Source organism: Vicugna pacos, chromosome 5, assembly GCF_048564905.1.
Source record: "Vicugna pacos chromosome 5, VicPac4, whole genome shotgun sequence".
In the NCBI taxonomy this organism is placed as follows: domain Eukaryota; kingdom Metazoa; phylum Chordata; class Mammalia; order Artiodactyla; family Camelidae; genus Vicugna; species Vicugna pacos.
This window is the reverse complement of record NC_132991.1, coordinates 34,798,415-34,824,458: the sequence shown is the minus strand read 5'-3', so window position 1 is coordinate 34,824,458 and position 26,044 is coordinate 34,798,415. Positions and strand designations below refer to the sequence as shown.

Sequence of the window (26,044 nt, the reverse complement as noted above, 5' to 3'; positions counted from 1 at the left end):
ACCCAGAATTTTTCTTTTGTCTTTTAACAATATAGATGACTGCCTGATTTTCCTTAATAGCCACTTGTAGAATTATCCACCAACTTTTTAGTATATGCTGATACAACTTTAATATTATTTGTTCTTGTGTGTTAATTTGTACTTTTTAAGAAAAGTACTTAATCTCATTTAAGCATCAAAGTAAGTCCTCCACTCTAGTATTTGAAGATTTGGTGAACAAATCCATGTTCATCTTGTTCTTGCTATTCATTCTTACAGATTTTAATTATGTTACTTTTATTCCTTTACCTTTCTAGGAATAGGCTCAACCCAAATATTTCAGAGCCATGAATTTCTACCATTGCTAGACATTTTAAGTTTTCTATACACCTTTTAGCTATGTATTAATATAATTTTCCATTTGTCTTTGCTGTTCATCAGCAATCATGATTTTTACTTACCAAAAAACTGCATCACTTTACTTACCAAAGTAACATGTTGCATAATGGATTAATTTATGTCTTCCAATAAACTTTTGCGTTGGCAGTGAAATCGACAAGAACATTGATTATATGTCAAATTTGAGGAGAGATAAATGGGTGGTAGAAGGTAAACTCCGCAAGTAAGTCCTGCTTTATTAAAATTAATATACTGTTTTTCTTTTTCATAAGTTCCCAAGTAAAACATACAAATTACAAGGAAAGAATTTAAACTTAATTTTATCTAAGAATTAGAAAAGGTAAAGCTTTAATTAAGCTGAGATATGAAATTAATAAAACCCAGGGCCAGAATTTTCAGTGGACAAAAGATATAATGAGGTTCATTGAGCCCATAAGAAGACTTAAAAGAAAGTCAGTTTATCTTTTTCTTTCAAATTTAGAAGAAAGTCAGTTTATCTTTTTTTCTTTCAAAGAAGTCAATCAATCACATATTCTAAGATTGTTGTTGCTATCAGGTTAGTTTTGCCTTAAATAGAATCTGTTTGAAACTACAACTTTTACTCTTAATTACTTTCTAATTAAAGTTTGCTTTCACAGAGAGTTAACATATCCAAATGTATTCAGCATTAAAACTTAATTAGCTTCCTGCCAGGAAATATAATGCTGAAATTATTCAACTTCCATGCTAAGAGGATAGTTTCTTTGCAGTAATTTGAATTGAAATGTATTCAGTCAGATAGTATAGGATCAGGAATTATCACTTGGCCATTGCTACAGTTAATCTTTCCTGTTTTCTAAGATTATTTTTTATGTGCTCTAATTCCAAAGAGATATCCAGAGTAATTCTTGAAAGTTAATATATTCTGTAATTTCTGGAAACATATTCTTAAATTTCCTTAATTCTAATTTTTATTGTCATTGATGTGTTGACTGCTGTAAGAGAAATACCATGAGGTATTTTTGCTTAAAACTCATAGTATGCTCCTTAAAAAGTATAGAGAGAAGCCTTTTCTTCCATATCATCATTTTTTTCATATTTAAGGCTCAGAATCATTCATGCTAAGAAAACAGGCAAAAGAGACACTTCAGGTGGCATTGATCTTGGAGAAGAACAGCATCCATTGGGCACACCCACTCCAGGACGCAAGCGAAGAAGGAAGGGAGGAGATAGTGATTATGATGATGATGACGACGATGACAGTGAGGACCAAGCTGATGAAGATGATGAAGATGAAGAAGATAAAGAAGACAAAAAAGGAAAGAAGACTGATATCTGTGAAGATGAGGTAATCAAATTTAGGTTGATTTTAGTACTTAACTAAGACTGCATAACATTGAAAAATAACACGGAACTTGTAGTCAAATGAATTTGGGTTTAAATTCCATTGTGACACTTGACTCAATTTCTTCATCTGAAAACCGAATATTATTATATTCACCTCAAAGTTTTTCTGTGATGGTTAGGTAAATATTGAATGTCCAGACATGGGAGGCACTTATATTGAATAAAAGAAGCTACGTTTTTCTGTTTATGTAATGACTTGAGGGTTCTCCAAAGAACTATATGGATTCTCAATTTTAGATATCCTTTTTCATTCTATTAACATTCTATCTTATATTTATTTTGTACAATACTTCATGCCTTTAAAGTATTGTCAGGTTTAGTGAAACTGATGTACTTCTCAAACCCCAGTTTACTAAATGCCTAGCTCCAGGCACTTTTGATCAGAGATGAATATAACACTGAAAGTACTCCCTCAATTCACAGTCTCACTGAGGAAGATTTACAATAAGAAAATGTAATGTGTTAAGTGTTAACTGCTTTGATAGCGGTATTTACAATGTACTTACTAGGCAGTATAAAGGAAGGACATTTAACCTTTATGAGGAATAAATTGTGGCAAAGGCTTTCTGGACTCATTAGCAGAGGCTACAAGTTGGGCTGAATGTTAACCTGGAGAAGAATCCAAGAGTCCATGAAAGAATCTTCCAGGCAGAAAGAATAGCATGAGCAAGTGCACAGAAGCCTTGAAACCACAATGTGCGTTAAGGGACTTACAAGTGCTTCAGTGTACTAGAGAGCCTCATATGCAACAACTGTGAACCAGGACTTTATAGTTTGTGGTGACAGGAAGCCACTGAAGGGTTATAAGTGAGGGAGTGACATAGTCAGACTTGATATTTAAGTGGCTCGCTGTGGCAGCTCTGTGGAAGATAGGAACAGATTTGTGTCGGGCAAGATCAGAGATGAGAAGATCAGTTAGGAGGTATTACAGCAGTTTAGGTGAATTGTGAGGGATCTGAACTAGCCCAATGGAAGGAAAGGATTCAATAATTATTTAGGAGGAAGGATGAGTAGTATTTGAAGGTGGACTGTGTAGGTTGATGCAGGGAGAGGTAGGATTGATTCCTGCTCTCTGGCTTGGGGACTGCTTGCCATCCTTGCCATTAACTGAGAGAGAAATCAGAAGGAGCAGAGTAAATAGCTGATAGGGGAGGAGGGGAAAACGGAACAAGTCATTGAATACAGGATATGATGGTAGGTTTATTGTGGACTTGCTGAGTTTGAGGTGCCTGTGCAGAAGTTCAGCAATTGGGTTTAACAATCTGAAGCCTGAAGAAGAGTTCAGTCCTGACAGTGCAGACCTGGACGTTATTAGCACACAGACAATAGTTTAAAATAATGAGTTGGGTAAATTTGCACTGGGGATTGGTTTATTGATTACAGTAATGGACTGAGGTTGGAACCCCAGGGAATGCCAGTATTTAAGAAGAGCCCACAAGGCTTCTTGTTGAAGAAGAAACAGAAGTAGGAAATTTCTGTAGTGGGTCAGGGATTTCCAAGTCTAAGACTACCTCCAGAGTCAGAGTGATTCAGTAGTTTGACTCACAGAACTCAGCATGTAGTCATGTTGTGGCTATGAATCATTACAGCGAAAGAAAACGAAGCAGAACCATCAACAAGAAAAAGCGTATGGGCCAAAGTCCAAAGGAAGCCAGGCCAAGCTTCCAGGAGTCTTTTCCCAGTGGAATCACACAGGATGGGCTTATTTTTCCCAGCAGTGAGTTGTAACATGTGTGAAATGTTGTATACTGAGGAAGCTGAGAGATTCTGTGCTGAGTTTTTATTAGGGGCTGGTTGCATAGGCATCTTCTGCATAGCATGTGCCAAAATTCCAGTCTCCTGGAAGAAAAGTAAGTGTTCAGTATAAACCACATTGTTAGCACAGTTTAGGTCTAGTGAACTATTCTTATCAATTAAGAGTGGGGGAACGCTCCAGAATCTAAGGCCCCAGACACCAGCTGAGGGCTGATCTTTTGAAGGCCTACAATGTTAACTCTTTTCTATACATGCAGTAATAACAAAAATCAAGAAAGTTGAACATTTTTAAAATGAGGGAATGATAAACAGTGTTAAAGCAGCAGAAGTCTGGTGTGATGAGGACTGGAAGTGGTTGTCGGATTTGGTAACCACTGCCAGCAGCATTTCATTAGAGGGGTGTGAGCAGAAGCCAAGCCAGGACTGACTGAGAACAAGAGAAAGTGAGAAGGTGAATATGACTGTTTCAAGCACTGTGCTTCAGAAGAAAGGGTGGTTCTAGAGGGGGACAGACACCAAGGATCTTTTCAGATGTGAAAGACTTGAGATGATTTTTGGTTGAAGGGAAAGAGTCAACAAAATGAGAGAGGACTGTTGAAGATTAAAGAAATGAAGAACCTAATTAATGGAATAAAGTCCCTATAGATATTGGAAGGGATTTAGTCAAAGTAAAGAAGGGACTAGCTTTGAAGAGTAGGCTAAAGTGGAGAAGGCAAGGCCATAGAGGGGTGTGGGTGTGGGTATGTGTTTAAGGGAAGCTACCATAAGCCGTGGAAATGGACATGTATAAAAGGAAGATAAAGGTTGGTATTTATCTTTTACCAGAAAAGAATGCTAGAAATATTGATAGGGTTGCAGAATGGCATTCAAAAGACAATATACAGCCAACTGTTCCTTCTGCCCTCAGGGCCAGGAGTATTTAGCTAAGGAAGTCTAGAAAGAACTCTTTTCCTTTGCTATATCAACTCAGTACCGCTAGAGAAATAAAGAAGGCTTAGAGAGATGAGTGTATTGATGGAATGTGTGAAAATAATATCAAATCAAGACCAATGACAAATTAATCAAATTTTTGACTGAACCTGGATAATAACGTGGAGGAATTTATAAGATTATGTGCTACACAACTATCTTAAGTAAAAATAGCATAAATGCAAAACATTTTCATAAATTCTCCCCCAATGTTATATTTTAAACCGGAATGATAAAAATCACTAGAGTGAGCTTTACTTCTTCTAAGAGTACCAAGCTGAAAAGGAGACCACATTGAGATTTCTTGCAGAAATTACTTCATAATATTGTACTTCTGAAACCACTTGATCATGTACTTTAACGCTGTGACCAGTAATGTGAAGGTATATAATTTAGGTATCAGAATTGTAATTACTTAAACAGAGATACTGTTTATAACCAATCTGCTTCATTTGGCAAGTGGAGCTGTTTCCTTAGAAGGAATTAAACTTTCCTGACCAATATTAATCACCTTTTTACAGAATTATCATCCCTTTTCAGCACTTAATATTATAAATTGTCTTAAAGTGTTAACTCTCATAAATTAGAGAGTCGTGTATTAGATTTCAGTGTATTCTACTGGGTAGTCATCCCACTAAATTAGAATTTATTTACAGAAATTATTTGTTTTACCTGGCTTTTTCACATGGAGAATTAGCTAACTATACATTTTTTTCTTTAAAAGGGATAAAGACTATTAAAAACCAGTATTAATGTTTTAAAAATCATTATTAATATTTTTTAGGAAAGATGTGTTATTTAAAGCAATTTTTTTGAATGTTGAATTATAGAGTTAATTAGATTATAGGGTTTCATTGATCAAAATCTTGGCAAATGTGTATCTTATTACTAATGTGAGAAAACAATTTTAAAATGTTTGAAAATAGTGAATATTTTAGGACCTAGGAAACCAAGTTAACATTTCGTTTAAATGATTTGAGAGCTTTTCTTTATAATGAAGAACTGGTAGCTGCTTAACAATTTCCTAATAAAATTAAATTTTAACTATTTAATGAACCTGATTGATAAGATAGACACATTATTCCTCCAAAAATATGTTTGGCCTCTTCATTAAAGTATAGGTAGAGTGTCAGTAGTTATACTCCTTAAAAGATTAATTGCAAGAGTCTTTCCGTCGAGACCCATGTTATCCCTTTTACTTAGAAGAGATTGCCCTGAGACTAAGTCACAGCCCTGTATCTCAAGGATGATTCCCTCTTCTGTTCACTGTTCATTTTTTCAACACATGGAGTCTTTCCTTAATACTTAGGTTTGTGTTGAAATCTAGGTGAGCTTTAACCTCACAAGTTGGCATGTAGCAGATTATGTGGACGATTAAACTTTGACATGCAAGGGCATAAAATGGCCTTCTCTTTTGGTTGGGAAACCAAGGGGAACCATGGCAGGGTTAGAGTCTGTGTTCTTGGTTTTGTTGTTGTTGCCTTTCTCTCTGGCCTTGCCAATTCCTTCATATCTCTTAAAATTATGAGGACTATTAGCCAAAATTCCTGTAACTAAAACTTTAGTAGACATTTTACTTCTTTGTCATCTTAAGAAAAGTCTTAGAAATGGCTCTTAAATTTGGCTGATCCATAGCTACTTTGATGTCTTACTTCAAATATTTGTTGATTGAATTGATTTTTACATAAGCAAATTATCAAACATTTATCCTGCTGGTCCCTTTAGAATCATATAGTTATTAAGTATCTAATTAATTAAAGTATCAAGATTTAAAGAGTTATTGAGCCTGTTTTCTTTTGAATAGAAATCATGTCACTGTTAACACAAGTAATATGCCTAATGCCATTGTAAACTGGCACCCTAAATTTGGATAAGGAGTGGGTAAATGATAGATAATGGTGAAACTATTGTGGCTTTTCTTTCACTTTCTTTTATTGGGGAGATGACTATACTGGTCTAGAAATATCTGTTGGTGAGAGTGGTTGGTGGCAGTGTGGCTTTTTAAAAAAGCTTACAGAAAGTGCACATCAAAAACAAGTTCTTATGTTTTTTAAACCTGAGATGTACCTGCATCTTCTCATTAAAGTACAATTTTCAGAAAAAAGGAAAATAATCTTATTTATGTATTATGTACTGGGAACTCTGCTAGTTACTTTCTCTCCTGTTTTTATTTAATCCTCACAAAAATCCCATGTTACAGATAATGTTATCACAAAATAATGTTATCACCAATTTACAGATTAGGAAACAGCCTTAGAATTGTTGAATGATTTGCGTATAGGAAACAGTGCAGCTGAAATCCAAAGAAGCACATATACCTTCCATTACTTTAGGATTTTCCTCTAATACACGCTTTCCCTCTAATATATGCTTTGGGGATGGCTTTCCTATATTCATTTTCTAGAATTTCATATAATCACAAACTTTCCATTTTTGAAGTCAATAGTATATATAGTAGGAATTATTTTTCTTCTAAATGCTCAATGTGTTCAAAAAAGTCTTCTTTGCTCTAAAAAGAGTCTTTCAGTTAATGGTACCAATATTTTTGCAGTCTCCCATTAAACCTTTAATCATAATTTACTCCTTCATCTCCATCACCTCTCTCTGCCTCAAATCTGTAAGTTGCCAGGACTTAACCTTTCTAACCATGTAATACCTCTCATATCCATTTGCTTTTCTCCATTCTCTTTTTTTCACCCTAGTAAGGCCCACATCTTCCCTTCCTCTTGAGTCATTGCAAAAGTCTACTAACAAGATTTGCCCATTCTAGTTCTTTCCCTGCTCCAGGCCATCTTACAACTATTGCCATATTAATCTTTGTAAAGCATAGTTTTGTATGTTTAATCTCCCTCAAAGGATCACATTAGTATCTGTTGCCAAGCATTTACAGATCTAGACAGTTTAGTCCTAAATTCATCTTTGCCCTACCTTACCTCTTCATGTTGAGATGTATCAGACTCTTTCTGAAATGCCCTGTCCTCTTTTCTTGGGTCAATTCCTAACAATTTTTCAGTAGCTAATTAAAACACAACTTCTTCCATATAGCCTCTCTTGATAGATTCCCACTAGAAGTAATCTCACCCTCCTCTGAGCTCCATGACCCCTAATCTGTACCTCCCTTGAGGTCCTTATAGTTGTCTGCTGTTTGGCAGTTTTCAGTTTTTATTTATTAGTGTAATGTTTTATGTGCCTTCCTACCAGATTATTAGCTCTATCGAGAGCAAGAACCGAGTCTTACTCACTTCCACAGTGCCTGTCCTAGTACTTTGCATATAGGAGGCTTTCATTAAAGATTTGCTGATTGATTGAATGCATAAATCTCAAAAACAGGTAAATGATACTGTATTTTGTTATGTATAGGATGAAGGTGACCAAGCAGCAAGTGTTGAAGAGCTAGAAAAACAGATTGAAAAACTGAGTAAAGTAAGCACTTTTCAGATTATAGTTTATATCCTTTTTTTTTTTGGCAGTGTTTCATAAACCCACCTTGTATGGATTGGTGTTTCTGGATGCAAAATAAAAACAAGCTTTCTGTAACTAATTAAAATGAGGAGCTTTAGAAATATTCTCACAATTAAACCTTAAAAGTTTAATGCCAAGGTTAAAAACGTGCCACTTAAGGCATGGTACTAAACTTAACCAGGGCCTGTAGTCTTCAGGTCTTCTTTTAAATGCAAAATATCAATAAATGTATGGTTTTATTTCTTGGAATTAACTACTTTTAAAATTCAGTCGAATTTATGGTAATAGTTTTAGTATCTTATGCTTTATTTTACATTAGTATATTTTGGATTTTATTTGTAATGGATTTATAAACTATATATATTTATGTACTTCTCACTAAAAGTTGAATTTCAGTAGCATTAGTGAAGTTTTAGGTGAACTTTTTGTTTAAAAAAATGAGTTTTTGAAGGTATTATGAGATTAATATTACGAGAAACCTGTATATTATATCCGTGTTAGGTTCATCACAAATTTATCCCCAAATTTAGTCACATTATGTTACCTAAGTTTACAGCATGAGTATAAAAACAGGCAAATACAGGTATGTTCAATTACATATGTAAGTATTAATTATATATTGTAATCAATAGAATTAAGCCAATTTGCTTTGGCTCAATAAAATACTTGATCACCTTGTTTAATTTATTGTCAAGTATAAGATATGCTTTACTAAAAGTTACTTGATAAAATAAAATTTATCTTTTTAATCTGTGGCAGCAAAAATATTCTAGTTACCCTTAAAGTAATTTCTATCTTTATAAGTATTACTGAAATTAAAGCCAGGAATGTAATATTTAACTCTTCTGCTGTCTTTTCCCAGTAGCTCTTGTCAGCTCTATAGGCATCATAAGTGTAAAGTCACTTATATATTAATTTTTAAAGCACTTAACACCCATAGCTTAATTATATGCATCATTTTTTAACAGCAACAGAGTCAGTACAGAAGGAAGCTCTTTGACGCTTCTCACTCTTTACGTTCGATGATGTTTGGCCAGGATCGTTACAGACGCCGGTACTGGATTCTTCCCCAGTGTGGGGGGATTTTTGTAGAAGGCATGGAGAGTGGTGAAGGTAGGAACTATTAACTGTTACAAAGTAATATAAGAAACCATATTTTTTAAAACCCTGTTATTCCTTCAATATGTTTTGTGCTTTCAGAATCCAATTTGCTTTATGGATAAATATTGTAAAACCTTGATTCCCATTCCTTTTGATCTCATAATGGCCCCTTCACTGATAAATATTCCTTCTCTGTCCATGATTTTTCTCTTGCCGCTCTTTGTGACATCAAACATAAACTATCCTTTTTCTTATTTAGTGGGCAAGGGTCTTCACTTGTATCATCCTTTACAGCTACTACTCCACTTCTCTTCCTTCCCATTGTCAAGTTTTCGAACGTGTGCTTTATTCTTTAACCTTTGCAACAAGCATCCATCCTGACAGTATCCCTGGAGGTAACTTGCTTAAATCTAAGATCCTTATTATAATCCCCATTCATCTCGAAATCTTTTTCATGGTTGACATTTGTCATCACCTCCTTCTCCATTAAACTTCTTCCTTTCTTGAGTTTTGTGTTATAACATGATTCTTGATACTCTACCTTTAAACTGTTTTTTTGCTGGCTCCGTTCCTATTATATTAACTAGCACAGAACATCATGCATTTATGTGCTCAGTAATCCATCTGAATTGAACTTTTCAGAGCTCCGTGTCTGGACATTTCCAAATGTTTAAATTCTTATGGGGCCAAAAATGTTACGTTGGTGCTTACTGGTTTCAGGATATAGCTTTTGTTCCCACAGTGATATATAGAGGCAAAAACTTCTTTCAACATATTTTGTTGAATACCGACTATATACCAGGCATTTCTAGGTACTGCAGGATATTGAAAGAGATATAAAATGTAATCCATGATATGTAGAAGTTTAACAGTCCATTGGAGAGAGAGTATTGATTAATCACATAGACATCTGGAACAGAAATTATATAAAGTAGTTATTTTTAGCAATGGAACTACCCTTTTTTTAAATAAAAGTCTTAAATGGGGGCAGGGCAGTTCATGAAACAATGCATTTAATGTACTTAGAATAATGGCTGGCATGTAAACATTGTTGGCATCTAGTAAACAGTGTTATTGTTTTGCACAATAATATATTGTGAATTCAAATTGTATGAAGTAAGAACATAAAGTCATGTCTTGGGATGATGTGTGAAAGTCATGCTCTGTCTTTCTCAGGGCAGGGATGGCTGATGGATTCAGGAAGCTTACGTGGAGGCATCAATTGTGTTTTATTTCTTGTTTAAAATGGATGTAGATGTTGATTTAATAGGATAATGTTCTTTTTTTTAACTTTGCTTAAAATATTTGAAAGTAAAATATTTTTAAGCATGGAAAATTAATTAAAATAATAAATTAAAATAAAAAACAAAAGGATACCTTCAACAGAATGAAAAGGCAACCTACTGAATGAAGAAAAATATTTGCAAATTGTGTATCTGATAAGGGACTAATATCCAAAACATATAAAGATATACATATACATCTCAATAGCTAAAAACACGGTCTGATTTTAAAATGGTCAGAAGATCTGAATAGACATTTTTCCAAAAAAGATACCCAGATGGCCAACAAGTACACGAAGAGATGCCCAGCATCATTAACCATCAAGGAAATGCAAATCAGAATCACAATGAGGTATCACTTCTCACTTGTCAGAATAGCTGTTATCAAAAAAAGACAAGAAATAACAAGTACTGGTGAGGGAGGATGTAGAGAAAAGGGAACCCTTGCACACTGTTAGTGGGAATGTAAATTGGTGCAGCCACTATGGAAAACAGTATGGAGATTCCTCAGAAAATTAAAACTAGAACTACCATATGATCCTTAGAAACCTAATTTAAAATGACAAAATTCTGAGTCACTTGAAGGTGCAGAGCTTTGGTAAAGCTAAAGAGCACGTAAAGAAATGTCTGGATGAGTGGCTTTGCCTTAGCTGTAATAAGAATCACCTGAGATGCTTTTTAAAAAGGGGGGGAGGGGCCCTACCCCAGACCAATGAAAGCTTCTTCGATTTAGGGGCCACATACTTCTCAGTGACCTGGGCATGTAAACCTGAAATTATTTAGGACATCAACTTATCCTTCAAAATGTCTGAAATCAGTCTCTCTGCAACACTACTGAAATCAGTTCTTTCTCACTGTGTATCTGGATTACTACCACTGTCCTCAACTTCTCCAGCTACAATTCCCTCCTTCCATTGCATTCTGTCACCATATCACATCTCTGCTCCAAAACCTTGAGTGACTCCCTACTGCCTTTAGGATGTTGTAATAAATCAGTGTGTAACCTCGCATCCCAGGCCCTCTGTAAATCTGACCTCAAAATACCTTTCCACTGTTCTCCAATCTGAATTTACACAGACCAGTCTACTTACTGTTGTTCAACACACACTTGTTCCTCCCTCTGTGTCTTTACATACCGTGCTTTGCCAAATTCTGTTCAGTGTAATGCTAATTTGCCTTTTCTTCAAACATCTGAATTTCGCCTGTCTTTCTTGATCCAGCTCAAATCCTAGCCCGTTTATAAACTCTTCCCTAGCTTATTTAAGTGGAACCAGTTTTTACTATCTGTGAACTAGAAAACCAAATATTTGTACCATTATCTTGGCACGCTGATATACACGCTATTACTTACATTACTTAAATTTTATAATCCCGTATGTACAACTTTTTATCTTCCATAGTGTTAAGCATAGTACTTTACTACCATAGGCACACTAAAAATGCTTTAATTAAGAGAGTAATTAATTAAATGTCTATAAGGTTTATAAGAATTGCTTACAGGAGACTTTTTTAAAATTTATTTAATATTAGGCCTCTCCGACTAGAGAGCATTGATTGAGTGAGTATATAGTTATTAGGCTTCAGTTTCCATTCCTACCACTTCACCTCTCAAGACCCTGAATTACCTCTCCACAATAGAATTCTAATAGGCTCTGTATAAATTCTTTGGTTGTTAGAAGGATCATGTCAAATAATGCATGTAAAAGCGCTACAAGGTGGTATTTAACTATTAATTGTACCTTACACTATTATTTGTGATTGTGTACAGTATGACAGGGAAAAGTAGAAATAGTTTTTCACTTAAAGATTGTTTTCTCATAAAGTTTTTAATAATTCATTGATGGATGTGGGTCTCCTGTATTATTCTAAGCACTATGGAAGTCATAAAATAAATAACAGATGTAGACTTTTTTTAATCAAGTGTTTAGTATGCACCTGTACTGTACCCTGTACTAAGTACTATGGAAATACAAAAGAATCAATTAAAAGAGCTCACAATCTAACTGGAAAGATATAGCATCCGTGAAGACAACAAGCATGTGTAAATATATAATGTAGGCAAGTACTATATCTGAGAGGCAAGGGTGATAAGGATGAATAAGTACCAACTGGTAGAAACTACCATGAAATTAATGGATAATGAAAGTTAATACAGTGTTAACAATATGTGTTATTATATTCTGCCCATTTATCACTTTTTTAAAGTTCTTTAAAAGCACGATCTATTCTTAATAAAGTTAAATTTAATATTCATCTATTTAAAAGTTTAAATGCACAAGTTTTTAAAAAATCCCTATAATATCATTATCACTGATAATATTACATAGAGACAATAATCAGATCTTGGATTACCTCCCAAGTAAAATATTAATTAAATTCATGTTGTGAAAGATGCGAGATAACCCACACCACGAGCGAAACATATGGTGCTAATAATAATAAAGTTTATCAGTGATGGTAACCTAAGAGAAGAGAGATTCAAAGCACACAGGATCTCCTAAGCCTCCAAGTGGTTCTGCAGGGCTGTGCCTTATCCAGCTGCAGGCTGGTAAGCAACAGAGCACTCTAAGAGACATGCCTGCCTTCACACTACTCTATATTCTCAAGTTAGCCCAAGAAAACCCTTTGTTTCTCTAAACAGCAACATGTATATCAAAGGACCTCTGGACCTGGGAACAGCACTAGGGAGTATGAATGCAAAGGGCCATGGTCCCCATACTGAGGGCCCAGGGAACAATGCCAACATCAGCTAAACTTCCTGCTATCCCGCTGCAAACCAGCTCAGTGACTAAACTGGCTTGCTCAGGGGCCTCAAGGAAGAAGGAAGGAGGAGAACCCCCACAGCTACTTAACTAAAGCTAAGAGTTTATTTCCCTTCAGTCTACCCCATGACTCTTGGTGGGATGTTTCCATCTGGAACAGTTATCAATTGGATTTTTTTTTTTACTTTTCTTTTTATTGAAGTATGGTCAGTTTAGAATGTTGTGTCAGTTTCTGATGTACAGCACAATGCTTCAGTCATACATGAACATCTATATATATATATATATATTCATTTTCATATTCTTTTTCACCATAAGCTACTACAAGGTATCAAATATAGTTCCCTGTGCTATACAGTATAAACTCGTTTATCAATTTTATATGTACCAGTCAGTATCTGCAAATCTTGAACCCCCAATTTATCCCTTCGCACCCCCTTCCCCTCTGGTAACCAGATGTGGAATCTTAAAAAAAAAAAACCCGAACCAAAACAAATGAACTTACTTATAAATCAATTGGATTTTAAATGGTACCTTCTAAAGAAAACATCAAACGTCCAGATAAATTCCAAAATAAACAATATACCAAAGCATTAGGAGATGAGCCTAGCTCAAATGGTAGAGCTCATGCCTAGGATGCATGAGATCCTGGGTTCAATTCCCAGTACCTCCATTAAAAAAAATAATAAAATCTAATATTAAATAAACAAATAGATGTAATGACCTCACCCCCCACAAAAAAAAAATTTAAAAAAAAAAGAGTGTCACTCTGTCCCTGAGAAGATAAAGAGTGTTCTACACAGTGTAACTAATAACAAAACTATGAACGGCCAGGGTAAATGTGAACTCTGCAGCAACAAGGAATAATTTCCATGGTGTTGTCTGGGAGTGGAAAGCCTTGAAGGTCCTCCTCCACAGTTAAGTAGGTTGAGTTTGACAAATCTAAGACTGTGAGAGCTTCGAGATGAGTGTCATTGTGTGGGATAGCAGCAGAGGATTATTCAGTACTGTTTGTTAATATCTAGAAGGTAAATGAATCATATTCCAGCCATCCTCTCACCTTCTGTGGTCAGGCATGTTTATACCCAAGGAAAATCCATCATTATTTTCAGGGGTGATCCATACAGTCCTTTTTTTCTGAAACAGTAAATTTCATGTGAAACCAGGAGTTGCAGTTTTCCCACCAAAGATGTCCTCCAGATGGAATACCCTATATGGTATAAGGACTGCAGCAAAATCTCCCCCTGCTAGAGTGAGTCAACAACACATTTTAGAACTGTTTGGAGAAAAGAGAGAATCAAAATTGCCCCTCCTGTGGGTGTAGCTAGCAAGTGTCATCTGGAAAGCAGGAGACTATTGACAACATTTGTATCCATCCATTCATCTGTAGTATGAACAACAGGAACCTCCCAGCCACCTATTGAAACCATTACCGGTATACTTTTTTTGGAGAGGAATATTGAGGTATAAAAATGCAGGGTCCTAGAAAGAGAAAGAAAAATACCATATGCTATCACTCATATGTGAAATCTATAAAAAAGAAGACACTAATGAACTTATCTACAAAACAGAAACAGACTCACAGACATAATAAACAATCTTATGGTTACCGGGAGGAAAGGGGGTGAGAAGGGATAAATTGGGAATTTGAGATTTGCAAATATTAACTACTATGTATAAAAATAGACAAATAAATTTCTTCTGTATAGCACAGGGAACTATATTCAATATCTTATAGTAACCTATAATGAAAAAGAATATGAAAACGAATATACATATGTATCTGTATGACTGAAACATTATGTTGTACACCAGAAATTGCCACGTTGTAACTGACTAAACTTTAATTTAAAAAAAAATGTGAAGGAGAAATAAAGACTTTATCAGACAAAAGAAAATGAGGGTCCTGCATGCCCAATAGATTCTTCATTTCTGCTCTTCAACTCCAGGAACTTCACCAAAGTGGAGGAACCTTTATGAGGTATAAGCATCATTTGAAGTAAAAACAATAGAGGGCAGCCAAACCAGACAGTCTTATAGAAGTCATTGTTGAAGGGTTGATGCAGCTATCTTTTGGAATGCTTCTTCTGCATTCTCTACTGCCCATGGATAAGAGGTAGCAGGAATCAACCACCCAATGCCATGTTAGCAAGCCCATTGTTAGATGGCAGCAATTGTGAAAGGAATCCTAATTGTCTGATTGTATCATTTCTGGAAACCCCAATATGTAACACACATGTTTCAGTCTTAATAGTATGTATATATTGCCCACATATGCAAGAGGCACAGTAACCCCATATCCAGAAAAGGTGTATACTATTCAGCAGCTAGAGGAAATCAGATACCCCAAAACTAGCAAATGCACTCAGGGTCTCTTAGCCAGAGACTTTGCAGTGCTAGTGTCAAGTCGAGTTGACTGCACAGGTTGTTAAATTGTGAAATGGCATTGCTCAGTACCCTACCTGAATCTGTGCTTGTTTAAGAAATGCATCCTCTTTCTCCTCCAGGTATGCAACACTGTTGCACAACCTTGGCAGTTCTCGTAAGTACAGCTGGGTTTTGGCAACATACCTGGCCAACAGGTATAGACGTTCCCAGTAGAGATCACAATAAATATGTCCAGCTGATTTGTGGACATACTTTTGCTGGACTTAAATACCCCCGTCTATCCATGCCAGTTATGCAACCATAACTGAGAAAAGAACAATGAGTTGAAGCAAAAGGTCCAAAAGCTTTTGCAGTGATTGTAATTCTGGTCTTTCAGCCATAATGAATGCTGAATCCCAACTCCAGTAGAGAAATGTGTATGCCAAGGCTCTTTTGCATTCTGGAACAATGGATATTTGGTTCCTCATTTCTAGCAAGCCCATAAGTGTTTGAGGTTGTTCTCCTTTCCAGCAAAATGAACTGAAGAGTATGGTTTAGCAACCCTTTGGTGAAGAACCCAGGGACTGAGCCCTAGTCCTCTTTAGGTTTGAAACAGCTCAAGTCAGGAAACAAAAGAAGCCTGGCTTCAGGAGTTGAATCAAACTCATAAAGTAGAGCTGATGTAACCCTATTTCTAAAGAGTCAGGATAATGTAGGCTATTTCTCCTGGTTCTATTCTGAGTCCTTTCCTGAAGAGTCTAGAGGCTGTGAGATTTTACCAGACGGTTTGTTAGAGTGAGGCTTAATGTCTCTAATCCCTGAAAGAGATTCCACCCCAGGGACCTTCTCCATCTAATCTCCTTTGTCTGCCATTCTCCTAACAACTCTTTAGTATTGAATGTGAACCACTCAGTATTCTGTGTCTCATCTCACAGGACTCTTTTCCATGGTTTCAGTGGGTCGTTCAAGTTTTTGAATAGAACTACACCCCCACACCCTAGGGTTGTGCAGCCATCAACTTCTGTCTTATCAGTCCTTCTGTTTATGAGCAATACCACATTCACTGGTATGAACCTGTCAATATTCTCTGTTCTTTGTTCTTTTTTTCTTTTTATTTTGTATGGAAACCAGTGCCATTTACTAAGCTGTCTATTGCCATTTTCTCCCCTGAAATGGGGCTTGTGTGACCTAGAAGAACTATTTCATTCCTAACAGTGCCTCCTGCATGAAAGAGTAAAGTCAAGACCATTGTCCTTTCAGGTGGACCTTTTCTGATCCAATCATCCAACAGTGTCTGTACCAACAGCATGTTGCCAGGCTTTCTCCTGGGTTTTCAAGCCCTGGTTTGCTTATGATCGTGCTCGGAACAGCTAGTCCCATTCAATTCAAGAGTCCGGAAGATCACAGGGATATATTTCACAAATACCACCAAGCATTCCGTTTGGAAACAGGGTGGCAACACCTGTTTCAGCATTATTAGTCAACCCAGACTGCTCATTCCGTAACAGGGCAGGTGTTTTCCCCTTCTTGGCTTCATTTAGTATCACTGTTGTCCCTCCTTCATGTGAACAAGCAAGCCAAACCTGTAAGGATCCTTCCACATGCTTATGATGGTGGACCTGTTGAGAACCTAGTTCTCACTCTGTATACTGCTGGATTTCCTCCTGCTGTTGTGTCCACTCAGACTCCCTTGGAGCATGCCTCACAATAACTGACTTCACAAACACAGGGACCAGTTGCCTCATACATTGTATCAGAGGGATAGTGGGAGTTTGCCCCACTTTCCCTTCTGAAGGGGTTGCCGTCACTCTTTTGAGTCCACCCTCCCTCTCAGGGCTCGTGAAAATCTCTAAGCTGGTAAGGAAGAAGAGACAGAACTAAATTTCAACTCACCTATCACCACTAGTCACCCTCTTTTAGTGTACCACTTTTGGGGCTTCTGCTATCTTCAGGCATCACTCACTATTAAGACCATCCTAATTCTACCCAGTAAATTACCCCTAACCCCAGGGAGAAATTATGTCCCCCTGCCCCGGGTGCTCCCCTTCCAGAAATCCATGATATCAGGACTTTCTTGGACACCAACCATTGTACAAGATGCATGGTCACAAAATTACTAAGATATACATAGTGCTAATAGCAGCATAGTGTGTTAGTGAAGGCAACTTACAAGCTGAGAAGTTACAGTACATTGAATCTCCCAGCTCCCATAATGGTTCCATAGGACTTGGATGTGTAACGAGAACACTCCAAGAGACAACACAGTATACTCCATACCTTGCTTTGTATTTATGGGTTAGTGTAAGAAAGGTAGGAAGCACTTAGTTTCTCTAAGTAACATGTCGAGGGACCTTTGGGTCTAGGAACAGTGCTGGGGGTATGCATACCAAGAATCAAAGTCTGCATACCAAGGATCCTGAGAACAGTGCTGATATTAACTAGCTAAAAGCCCTGCTATCCTTCTGCTGGCCCTCAGGAAAGTGGGAAAGAAGAAAGCCCCATGGCCACTTAGCCAAAACCAAGGATGTGTTGCCCTTCAATTAACTGTTCTAACCGTTTGGGGATGTTAGATTGTATGTTCGATATTTAGAAGGAAAATGCAACAAGTTTATTTGTACTGTGAAGTGAATATTACTCTTCCATTTTGTGTTACGATATGGTCACAGCATTAGGTCTGTAAGTATAAAACCTGAGTCCTGCTAGGATGTATGGCGGAATCTTACCTGAAGGATGAGGGTATTACAGTAAAAGTCACCTTTTTAAAAATTCTTGGATCAGACTGGGAAGGAACAATCCTAGACAGACAACTGATGAGAATCTGATTCCTTTAGTCTTCTCCACAGTAACAGCAAGATGTCTCCTAGGAGCTGGGTTGTGGTAGTGCTATCAGCATGAAGATAGCATTGAGGAGCCGTGAAAGTATTCCTGAGGTTATGCTAGATTGAATGGGTAAGGGCCCTTGAACCCTGGGAGAAAGCCATTGGACAGAGACCTGTATGCTAAATGCCAAAATTTTCGCATTTCTTGCATTCTTTATCTGCACTTTGATTTTAGTAAAATCTATTTGAAAGTTTTAGCTTGCCTCAGCCCAACTAAGGAGAGCCAAAGGAGAAAATTTCACTTGAACTGAAAATGGTGGACCCCCTTGGGGTCCAGTGACAGCTATTAGGTAAACTGAAGGGTTTCACAGTGATTCTGATAGAACTCAAGAAGAGATAGTCTCTTTCCAGTAGCAAACGTTACTATTTTTAGGATTTGTTCTAATTGGGAAATGGTATTTTCTTTATCATTATACACTTGCTTAAGTTACTACCAGGGAAATTAATCAACTGAACAACATTCCCTGTTTCATCTCTTGTCTTCCTCTTGTTTAGATTGTTTTGAAGATGTTTTTTAATACTCATTTCTACATATCAAAGAAGTAAGGGCTGGAAAGAGCAGGGGATTTTGTGAAATATGAGATAGAAAACTATTTAAAATTAAAGAATCTGTTTATATTAAATATTCTATATATATTTCAAATTTTTAAAAATAATTTTACATTTCAGCTAGCAATTTGAATATAAAAGTTAAAGACAACCACAGATTATTAAAATGTACCATCAGCTCATTTGACTTTATTAGATGCAACTGAAAAGTCATCAACTAGTCTCAAATCAGTAAAAACATTTTGGTTGGTTGGTCTGTTTTTGAATATATGACAGTGGTTTTTGAGATACTAGTTCTCGGAATAAATCAAGCACCAATATTAATACTTCCTTACTAGCCAATAACTTATGTGAAGTTAAGAAAATTTGTGAGTGCACGTATTTGAAGAGAATATTTGTGACTCTTTTCACATGTGATGAATTGGAGGTGATGAAGTAGGATGGTCTTCTAAGGGCAAATGTTCAGAAGTGCATAAAGATCATATGAGGCATGAGATTTTTTTCTGGCTGTTTTTGGGATTTTCTCTTATCACTGGGTTTGAGCAATTTGATTCTGGTATGTCTTGGTTTAATTATCTTCATGTTTCTTTTGCTTAGCATTGAGTTTCTTGGATCTGCAGCTTCTAGTTTTCATCAAATTTGGAAAATTTTCAGCCATTATTTTTTCAAATTTAATGTCCTTGTCTGCCAATTGTACTATCTTGTCAGTTTGGGGTTAGGTTTCGTTGACTGATTGATTATGTGTCATGTTTTCCTGCATCTTATATGCGTTTTCATTTTGATTGGATGCAAGATATTGTGTGTTTTACTTTGTTTGGTGTTGGATATTTTTGAATTTCTATAGATATTTTTGAGTTTTGTTTAACTGAAGCACAATTAAGTTGCTTGGGAGAAGTTGAATCCTTTCAGGTCTTTCTTTTAAAATTTGTTAGGCAGGACTAAAACTACCCCTAACTGGTGACACGGGATCCTTCTGAGTACTCTGCCTATACCTGTGAATCTTGAGGTTTCCCAGTCCGGCTGGTAGGAACAGGTACTATTCCCAGCCTGTATGAGCACCTGGCACTGTCACTCTAATCCTTTCAGGTGGTCCTTTCCCTGATCTCAGGTAGGTTCCTCACACATATGCACTGATTCTTATTCAGCTGAATACTCAAGGGGTCCCTCTGCAGACCTCTGGAGTTCTCTTTCCATGCAACTCTCTCATCTCGAGTACTCTCTCCAGAGCATTCTAGTCACTTTGATCTCCCTTGGACTCTCAGTTTCATCTCCTCATCTCAGAGACTCTGCCGCGCTCCACCTGGATTCTTCCTCCCTGTGCTAAAACCTGGAAATTAACCCAAAGCTATAAGCTGGGGCAGTCACAAGTGTTACTGCATTTGTTTTCTGTTTTGTTACCTCATGTCCAGCGTCCTGTAAACTGTGGATTCATATACTTTGTCTGTTTTTCGGTTGTTTCATGCAAAAGTATAAATCTAGTCTCTGTTTCTCCACATTGGCCAGAGGCATAAATCTGAGGTATAAGATTTTAATTCAGGTAAAAACTAATTTCAAGAGAAGCATGTGAGAACTATTTAAACATTAATAGAATATTGGCTAGATAAGTTATTAGATATCCATATAATAAATTTTTTTCAGCTGATTGAAAAAAATGAAATATAATTATATGTTTTACCATGGAAAACTATCTAAGGTATATAATGAAAATTTATTGAGGAAATATTTATTGAGCTTCCATTTGATAGCAGCCACTGTGTTAAACATTTGAGATCCAATAGTAAGCAAGATAGACATTGGTCTGCTTTTAAGTAAAGCTTGTTGATTTAAACTCTAGTGTGTAGGTGGGAGTGGAATAGAAAATAGACAAACAGTTTATGGCTTATAATGGTAAATTCTGCAAAGGAAAAATATAGGATGATATTCTAAAGTGAATGTATATAAGGATGTATTGTACAACACAGGGAATATAGCCAATATTTTAAAATAGCTATAAATGGAGTATAGCCTTTAAAAATTATGAATCACTATAGTATACACCTATAACTTATATAATATTGTACAACATATACATTGATAAAATAAATAAATAGAGGGAATGAGATGGGGATCCCACTGGAGATAAAGTGATCAGAGAAAACCTCTGTGAGGAAATGACTTAATCTGAGACATGAAGGATAAGAAGCCAGTCACCAAAACAGTATCCCAGGCAGAGAGAGCAGCAGGTGCAAAGGCCCCAAGAAAGGAAAGAACTGAGCATGTTTGAGAAGCTGAAAAAAAGGGGAAAAGGATGAACAAGGTTGTCAAGGACAAGAGTGGTCAGGGGTTGTAGAAATTTTCAGGAACCAGATCATATGGTGTTGTAGGCCTTGCTTAGGAGTTTGGATTTTATTCTAAATTGCAAAAAACTGAGTAATAGTATCCTATTTATGTAACAGTGCAAAATGATGGTTATATATATATATATATAAGATTTCCAGAAGGATATACAGACATGATTGATTAACCACGTTTACCTCTGAAGAGTAGAAATAGGGACTAAGGGAGACGGGCAGAAAGGGTTTTCTTTATACCTCTCATTACTGAGAGTACTTGGACTTGTATTACTTTTCAAATTAAATAAAGAAGTGGGTTTATATTTTTATATATATATATATATTTTTTGTATATATTTATATTTTTAAAAGAATTCTTATGAATTATTTTTTAAATTGTTTAAAAATATGAACCAGAAGTTCATAAAGGAGAAATGCCAAAAAACCTATGAAAAGATATTCAGCCTTAATAGTAATCAGAAAAAAAATGCAGTTTAGATTTTTATCTCCTAAATTTTGGCAAAAACAAAAAATATTGGTAGTACTTAGTCTCCTTGAGGGTGTTGGCAAACCAATGCTCTTACATCTGATGTGTGAACGTATATTGACCTAGACTTTCTAGAGGGTGGTTTGACAACATATTTCCAAAAGTCTGCAAAGTATATATCTTAGGACTCAGAAAGTTTTTTCTAGAAATTTATCCTAAGGAAGTAAATCTTAGGAAAAAAATTTTAAGTCCAAAGATACAGATAAAGATAATTCATCATTTACAGCATGTTTATGATAGTGAATAACTGAGCCCTATTAATAGCCATCAGTAGACTGATTGTTCAAATTATGATATATTCCATTGGATATTCTGTAGCCATTAAAATTTATGATGTAGTTATATATTTATTGGCATAGCAGAAAGTTTACAGAGTATTATTCAGCAAAACATGTAGGTTAGAATATTATGTATATAATAGGATTTCCTTTTTTTAATTTATAGGTTTAAGTATATATGTGTGTGCATATAGAAAACATGAAAGGGTTTATACAAAAATATTAATAGTAATTTTTGCTGTATATTAGGGCTCTTAATATTTTTTTATGTTTTAGTCTTTTGTAATAGTTACAAAATTAATTTTCCAACAAGCAAAAAATCTAATCTATAAAAAAGGGAAAAATGGAGAGTATTAAGTAACTAGAAAAATTTCCTAAAATATTTATGCATATAACTTGATAAGTAGTAAAAGAATATAATTATAGTATTGGTTTGATCTGGAGTCACTGATCTTTATAATACTTTTCAATTTTTTAGGACTAGAAGAAATTGCAAAAGAAAGAGAAAAACTAAAAATGGAAGAAATTATCCAGATCAAAGAAGAAATATTTGAGACTTCCGAGGACACTTTAAATTGTTCAAATCCAGATCACTGTGAGCAAAAGGAAAATCCTAAAGAAAAAGATAACACAAATCTGTTTCTTCAGAAACCTGGCTCTTTCTCAAAATTAAGCAAGCTTTTAGAAGTAGCTAAGATGCCTCCTGAGTCAGATGTAATGACCCCCAAACCAAATAGTAGTGCAAATGGGTGCACATTGTCTTATCAAAACAGTGGAAAACATTCATTGGGCAGCATTCAGTCAACAGCCACACAAAGCAACATGGAAAAGACAGACTCTAATAATCTGTTCAGTACTGGTTCAAGTGGTCCAGGGAAGTTCTATAGTCCTCTCCCCAATGACCAGTTGTTAAAAACACTGACTGAAAAGAATAGACAGTGGTTTAGCCTTTTGCCAAGAACACCTTGTGATGACACTTCACTTACCCATGCTGATATATCAGCTGCTTCTTTAGTGACTCCTCAGTCTCAGCCACCATCTACGTCACCTTCGCCTGCCCCAGCTCCTCTTCTGGGATCATCTTCTGTTCAGAATCCTGTTGGCCTAAATCCATTTGCTTTATCACCTCTTCAGGTTAGTGCTGCTAATTGTAACTCATTTTGATGTTGCTTTATTTGGTCTTTGACCCCATAAAGATTTTCTCTCAAGGGAAATCAGTTGATATTATCCGTGCTACGGTTTGAAATAGGAAGAGTCAGAATTGCTATTACAAAGCCTTCATCAGAACTACTGATGTCTAAACCAAAGCCTCCTTTAATTACTTTTTAACTTATTACTGTTACATTATATCTAAAAGGGAATTACTTGGAAGAACAAATAAAACAGGAAATTTAATGTTACTGCTATTGGATTTAGTTTTCCTCTAATTGTGATAAGTGAAAGAATTTTTTTTTCAGAATTTTAAAAACAATTTCAGAGTCTAAACACTTTTCCTAACTCTTAGCTTGCCCTACTTTTAAAATGTTTTTTTTTTCCCAGGTGAAAAGTGGAGTATCTATGATGGGACTCCAGTTTTGTGGGTGGCCCACTGGCGTGCTTTCTTCCAATATTCCATTTACATCACCTTTACCTAGTCTGGGATCAGGGTTGGGATTATCAGAAGGAAACAGTAACTCATTCTTGACTCCTAATGTTGCTTCAAGTAAAAGCGAATCTCCAGTACCACAAAATGAAAAAGTCTCTTCAACTCAGTCTGCAGCTGTTGAAGTAGCAAAACCAGTGGATTTTCCTAGTCCAAAACCTATTCCAGAAGGTAGGTACATTGAGATGATTTATAGCCTCTTACTTTATTGTTACAGATTCCTATATTATGACTGAATCTTTGATGGTTTTATATGTAGTCATAAATCTTTTGATTCATGTTGTACCATTAACTAATATTCAAAATATTTATAAGAAGATCTACGTATTTATCTTAACTTAGAGATGCAGTTTGGTTGGTGGAGAATTATTGACCCAGAGGACCTAAAAGCTTTGCTCAAAGTGCTCCATCTCAGAGGAATAAGAGAAAAGGCATTACAGAAACAAATTCAGAAACACTTGGATTATATTACTCAAGCTTGCATCAAGAATAAGGATGGTATGTACCTAAAAGAGATTTCTGCTCTCTTGCTTGGTTATGAGCATTAATTCTTTTATCTTAGAACAAACATATTTGAGTTTATCTTAATTCTTAATTTATTAATAATAGGCATTTTTCTATTTGCTCAACAAACAGTAACTACATTTCTTAAATAGGTATTACTTTTTTTTCCTTTTTTTATTTGAAGTATAGTCAGTTTATAGTGTTGTGTCAATTTCTGCTGTACAGCACAATGCTTCAGTCATACATGAATATACATATATTCATTTTCATATTGTTTTTCACCATAAGCTACTGCAAGATATCGAATACAGTTCCCTGTGCTATACAGTAGAAACTTGTTTATCTATTTTATATATACCAGTCAGTATCTGCAGATCTTGAACTCCCAATTTATCCCTTCCCACCCCCTTGGTGTTACTTTCTTAACATTTCTGATGACCTGCAGATGTATTGGTTATTTTCTTAAAAAAGAATATTCCTACTTTTAAGAGTAAGCTGCCTACTTATGCACAAGTGCTTTTGTGTGTGTAAAGTTACATGTATATGCTGTCCCTGGAATGTTATTCAGTTTCTGGGAGAAATCATAGAGGGATAAAGTGGATTTTAAAATTAATTTCTTTTCAAATATAGTTGCTATAATTGAATTAAATGAAAATGAAGAAAACCAGGTGACTCGAGATATTGTGGAGAACTGGTCAGTAGAAGAACAAGCAATGGAAATAGATTTGAGTATTCTTCAACAGGTAGAAGATCTAGAAAGGAGAGTTGCATCAGCGAGTTTGCAAGTGAAGGTAAAATTGACTTGGAATGATATCTGTTTTTAGGATAATGGAAGGTAACTATATTTGTTGTATGCCTGATATACACCAGTTACTCTGCTAATTGTTTTCACTTTATCTCATTTAATTCTCAAAATGATCCTGAATTAATTTCCCCCATCTTACAGGTAAGAAACAAAGTTCAAAGTAAGTAACCTGCTGATGGTCAGATAGTAAGTTACTATATGTGGATTTAAACCAAGTCTGTCTGACTCCAGAGCTGATGTTCTTTTTACTAAATCTTGCTGCCCCCTTAACGGTGTTCAAAAATGTCATTTCTAGTATCCAGTTCTTTACCACAAACAGAATATCAGTTTTACCCATGAAAAATATGCTCTATCAAATTCCTACCATAGTGTTTCATTTCATTTCATACCAGGAAATTCTTTGCATCCAAGCCATGGTATGTGTCAAATTTTCACTGTATATAATTTAAAGTCGGGTAATATAGGTATATCCAAATATACATTATATTATGATACACATCCTCATACACATGCTACATATATATGTAAATGTTAAATAATTTATTTATCTACTGGGCATTACCCTGTCAAAAGCATTACCATGATCAGAAACTGGCTTCCAATGGACAGGCAAAAGGAAAGCTTTAGCTTTGTGCAAGAATTTTTCATTTTGTAAAGAGGGATACAAAGGTCCTCTCAATTGATAATAAATGATGTCTCTGAGAATAAATGGGTGGATGGTGAATAAGTGTGAGAGAGACACCTGAAAAGATTTAGAAAATGTAGTCTCCATGTAATTTGATTTGATATTTTATGCATTATTCAGAATGAGAAACATGCCATAATACTGTCCTATGGCATTTGGAAACTTGAGGTTCTCCAAAAAAATGTCCTTTTCCAGGGCTAATAAAATATCCCTTTATTGCTGCAAACATAATTATCAACATTAGGAAGCCAAAATTTATCATTTGATATATCTATTTTGCTAGCAAACTGTATGTATCTTCCTCCTGGTATCTTCCTCCTGGTACTGTAATACAGTATAAAAATGCCTCATTTATTTGGCATCTTCAACAAATGGACTCT

The 26,044-nt window shown here is 35.6% G+C and overlaps 1 protein-coding gene and 1 non-coding gene across 15 annotated transcripts in view; both read left to right on the top strand.

Moving 5' to 3' along the window:
- Positions 1 to 26,044, top strand: part of BAZ2B (bromodomain adjacent to zinc finger domain 2B) — a 297,477-nt gene that overhangs the window by 252,975 nt on the left and 18,458 nt on the right. For all 14 annotated transcript variants that reach the window (XM_072961031.1, XM_031678464.2, XM_031678462.2 and 11 more), the window contains 8 exons: positions 527 to 601; positions 1,462 to 1,705; positions 7,849 to 7,911; positions 8,919 to 9,063; positions 22,507 to 23,162; positions 23,568 to 23,841; positions 24,013 to 24,168; positions 24,805 to 24,965. In XM_072961031.1, the coding sequence (XP_072817132.1) occupies positions 527 to 601; positions 1,462 to 1,705; positions 7,849 to 7,911; positions 8,919 to 9,063; positions 22,507 to 23,162; positions 23,568 to 23,841; positions 24,013 to 24,168; positions 24,805 to 24,965 (1,774 nt within the window). The remainder of the gene's footprint in view (positions 1 to 526; positions 602 to 1,461; positions 1,706 to 7,848; positions 7,912 to 8,918; positions 9,064 to 22,506; positions 23,163 to 23,567; positions 23,842 to 24,012; positions 24,169 to 24,804; positions 24,966 to 26,044) is intronic.
- On the top strand, positions 13,693 to 13,769 carry TRNAP-AGG (transfer RNA proline (anticodon AGG)). The gene has a single exon. It is a non-coding gene; the product is annotated as a tRNA-Pro (tRNA).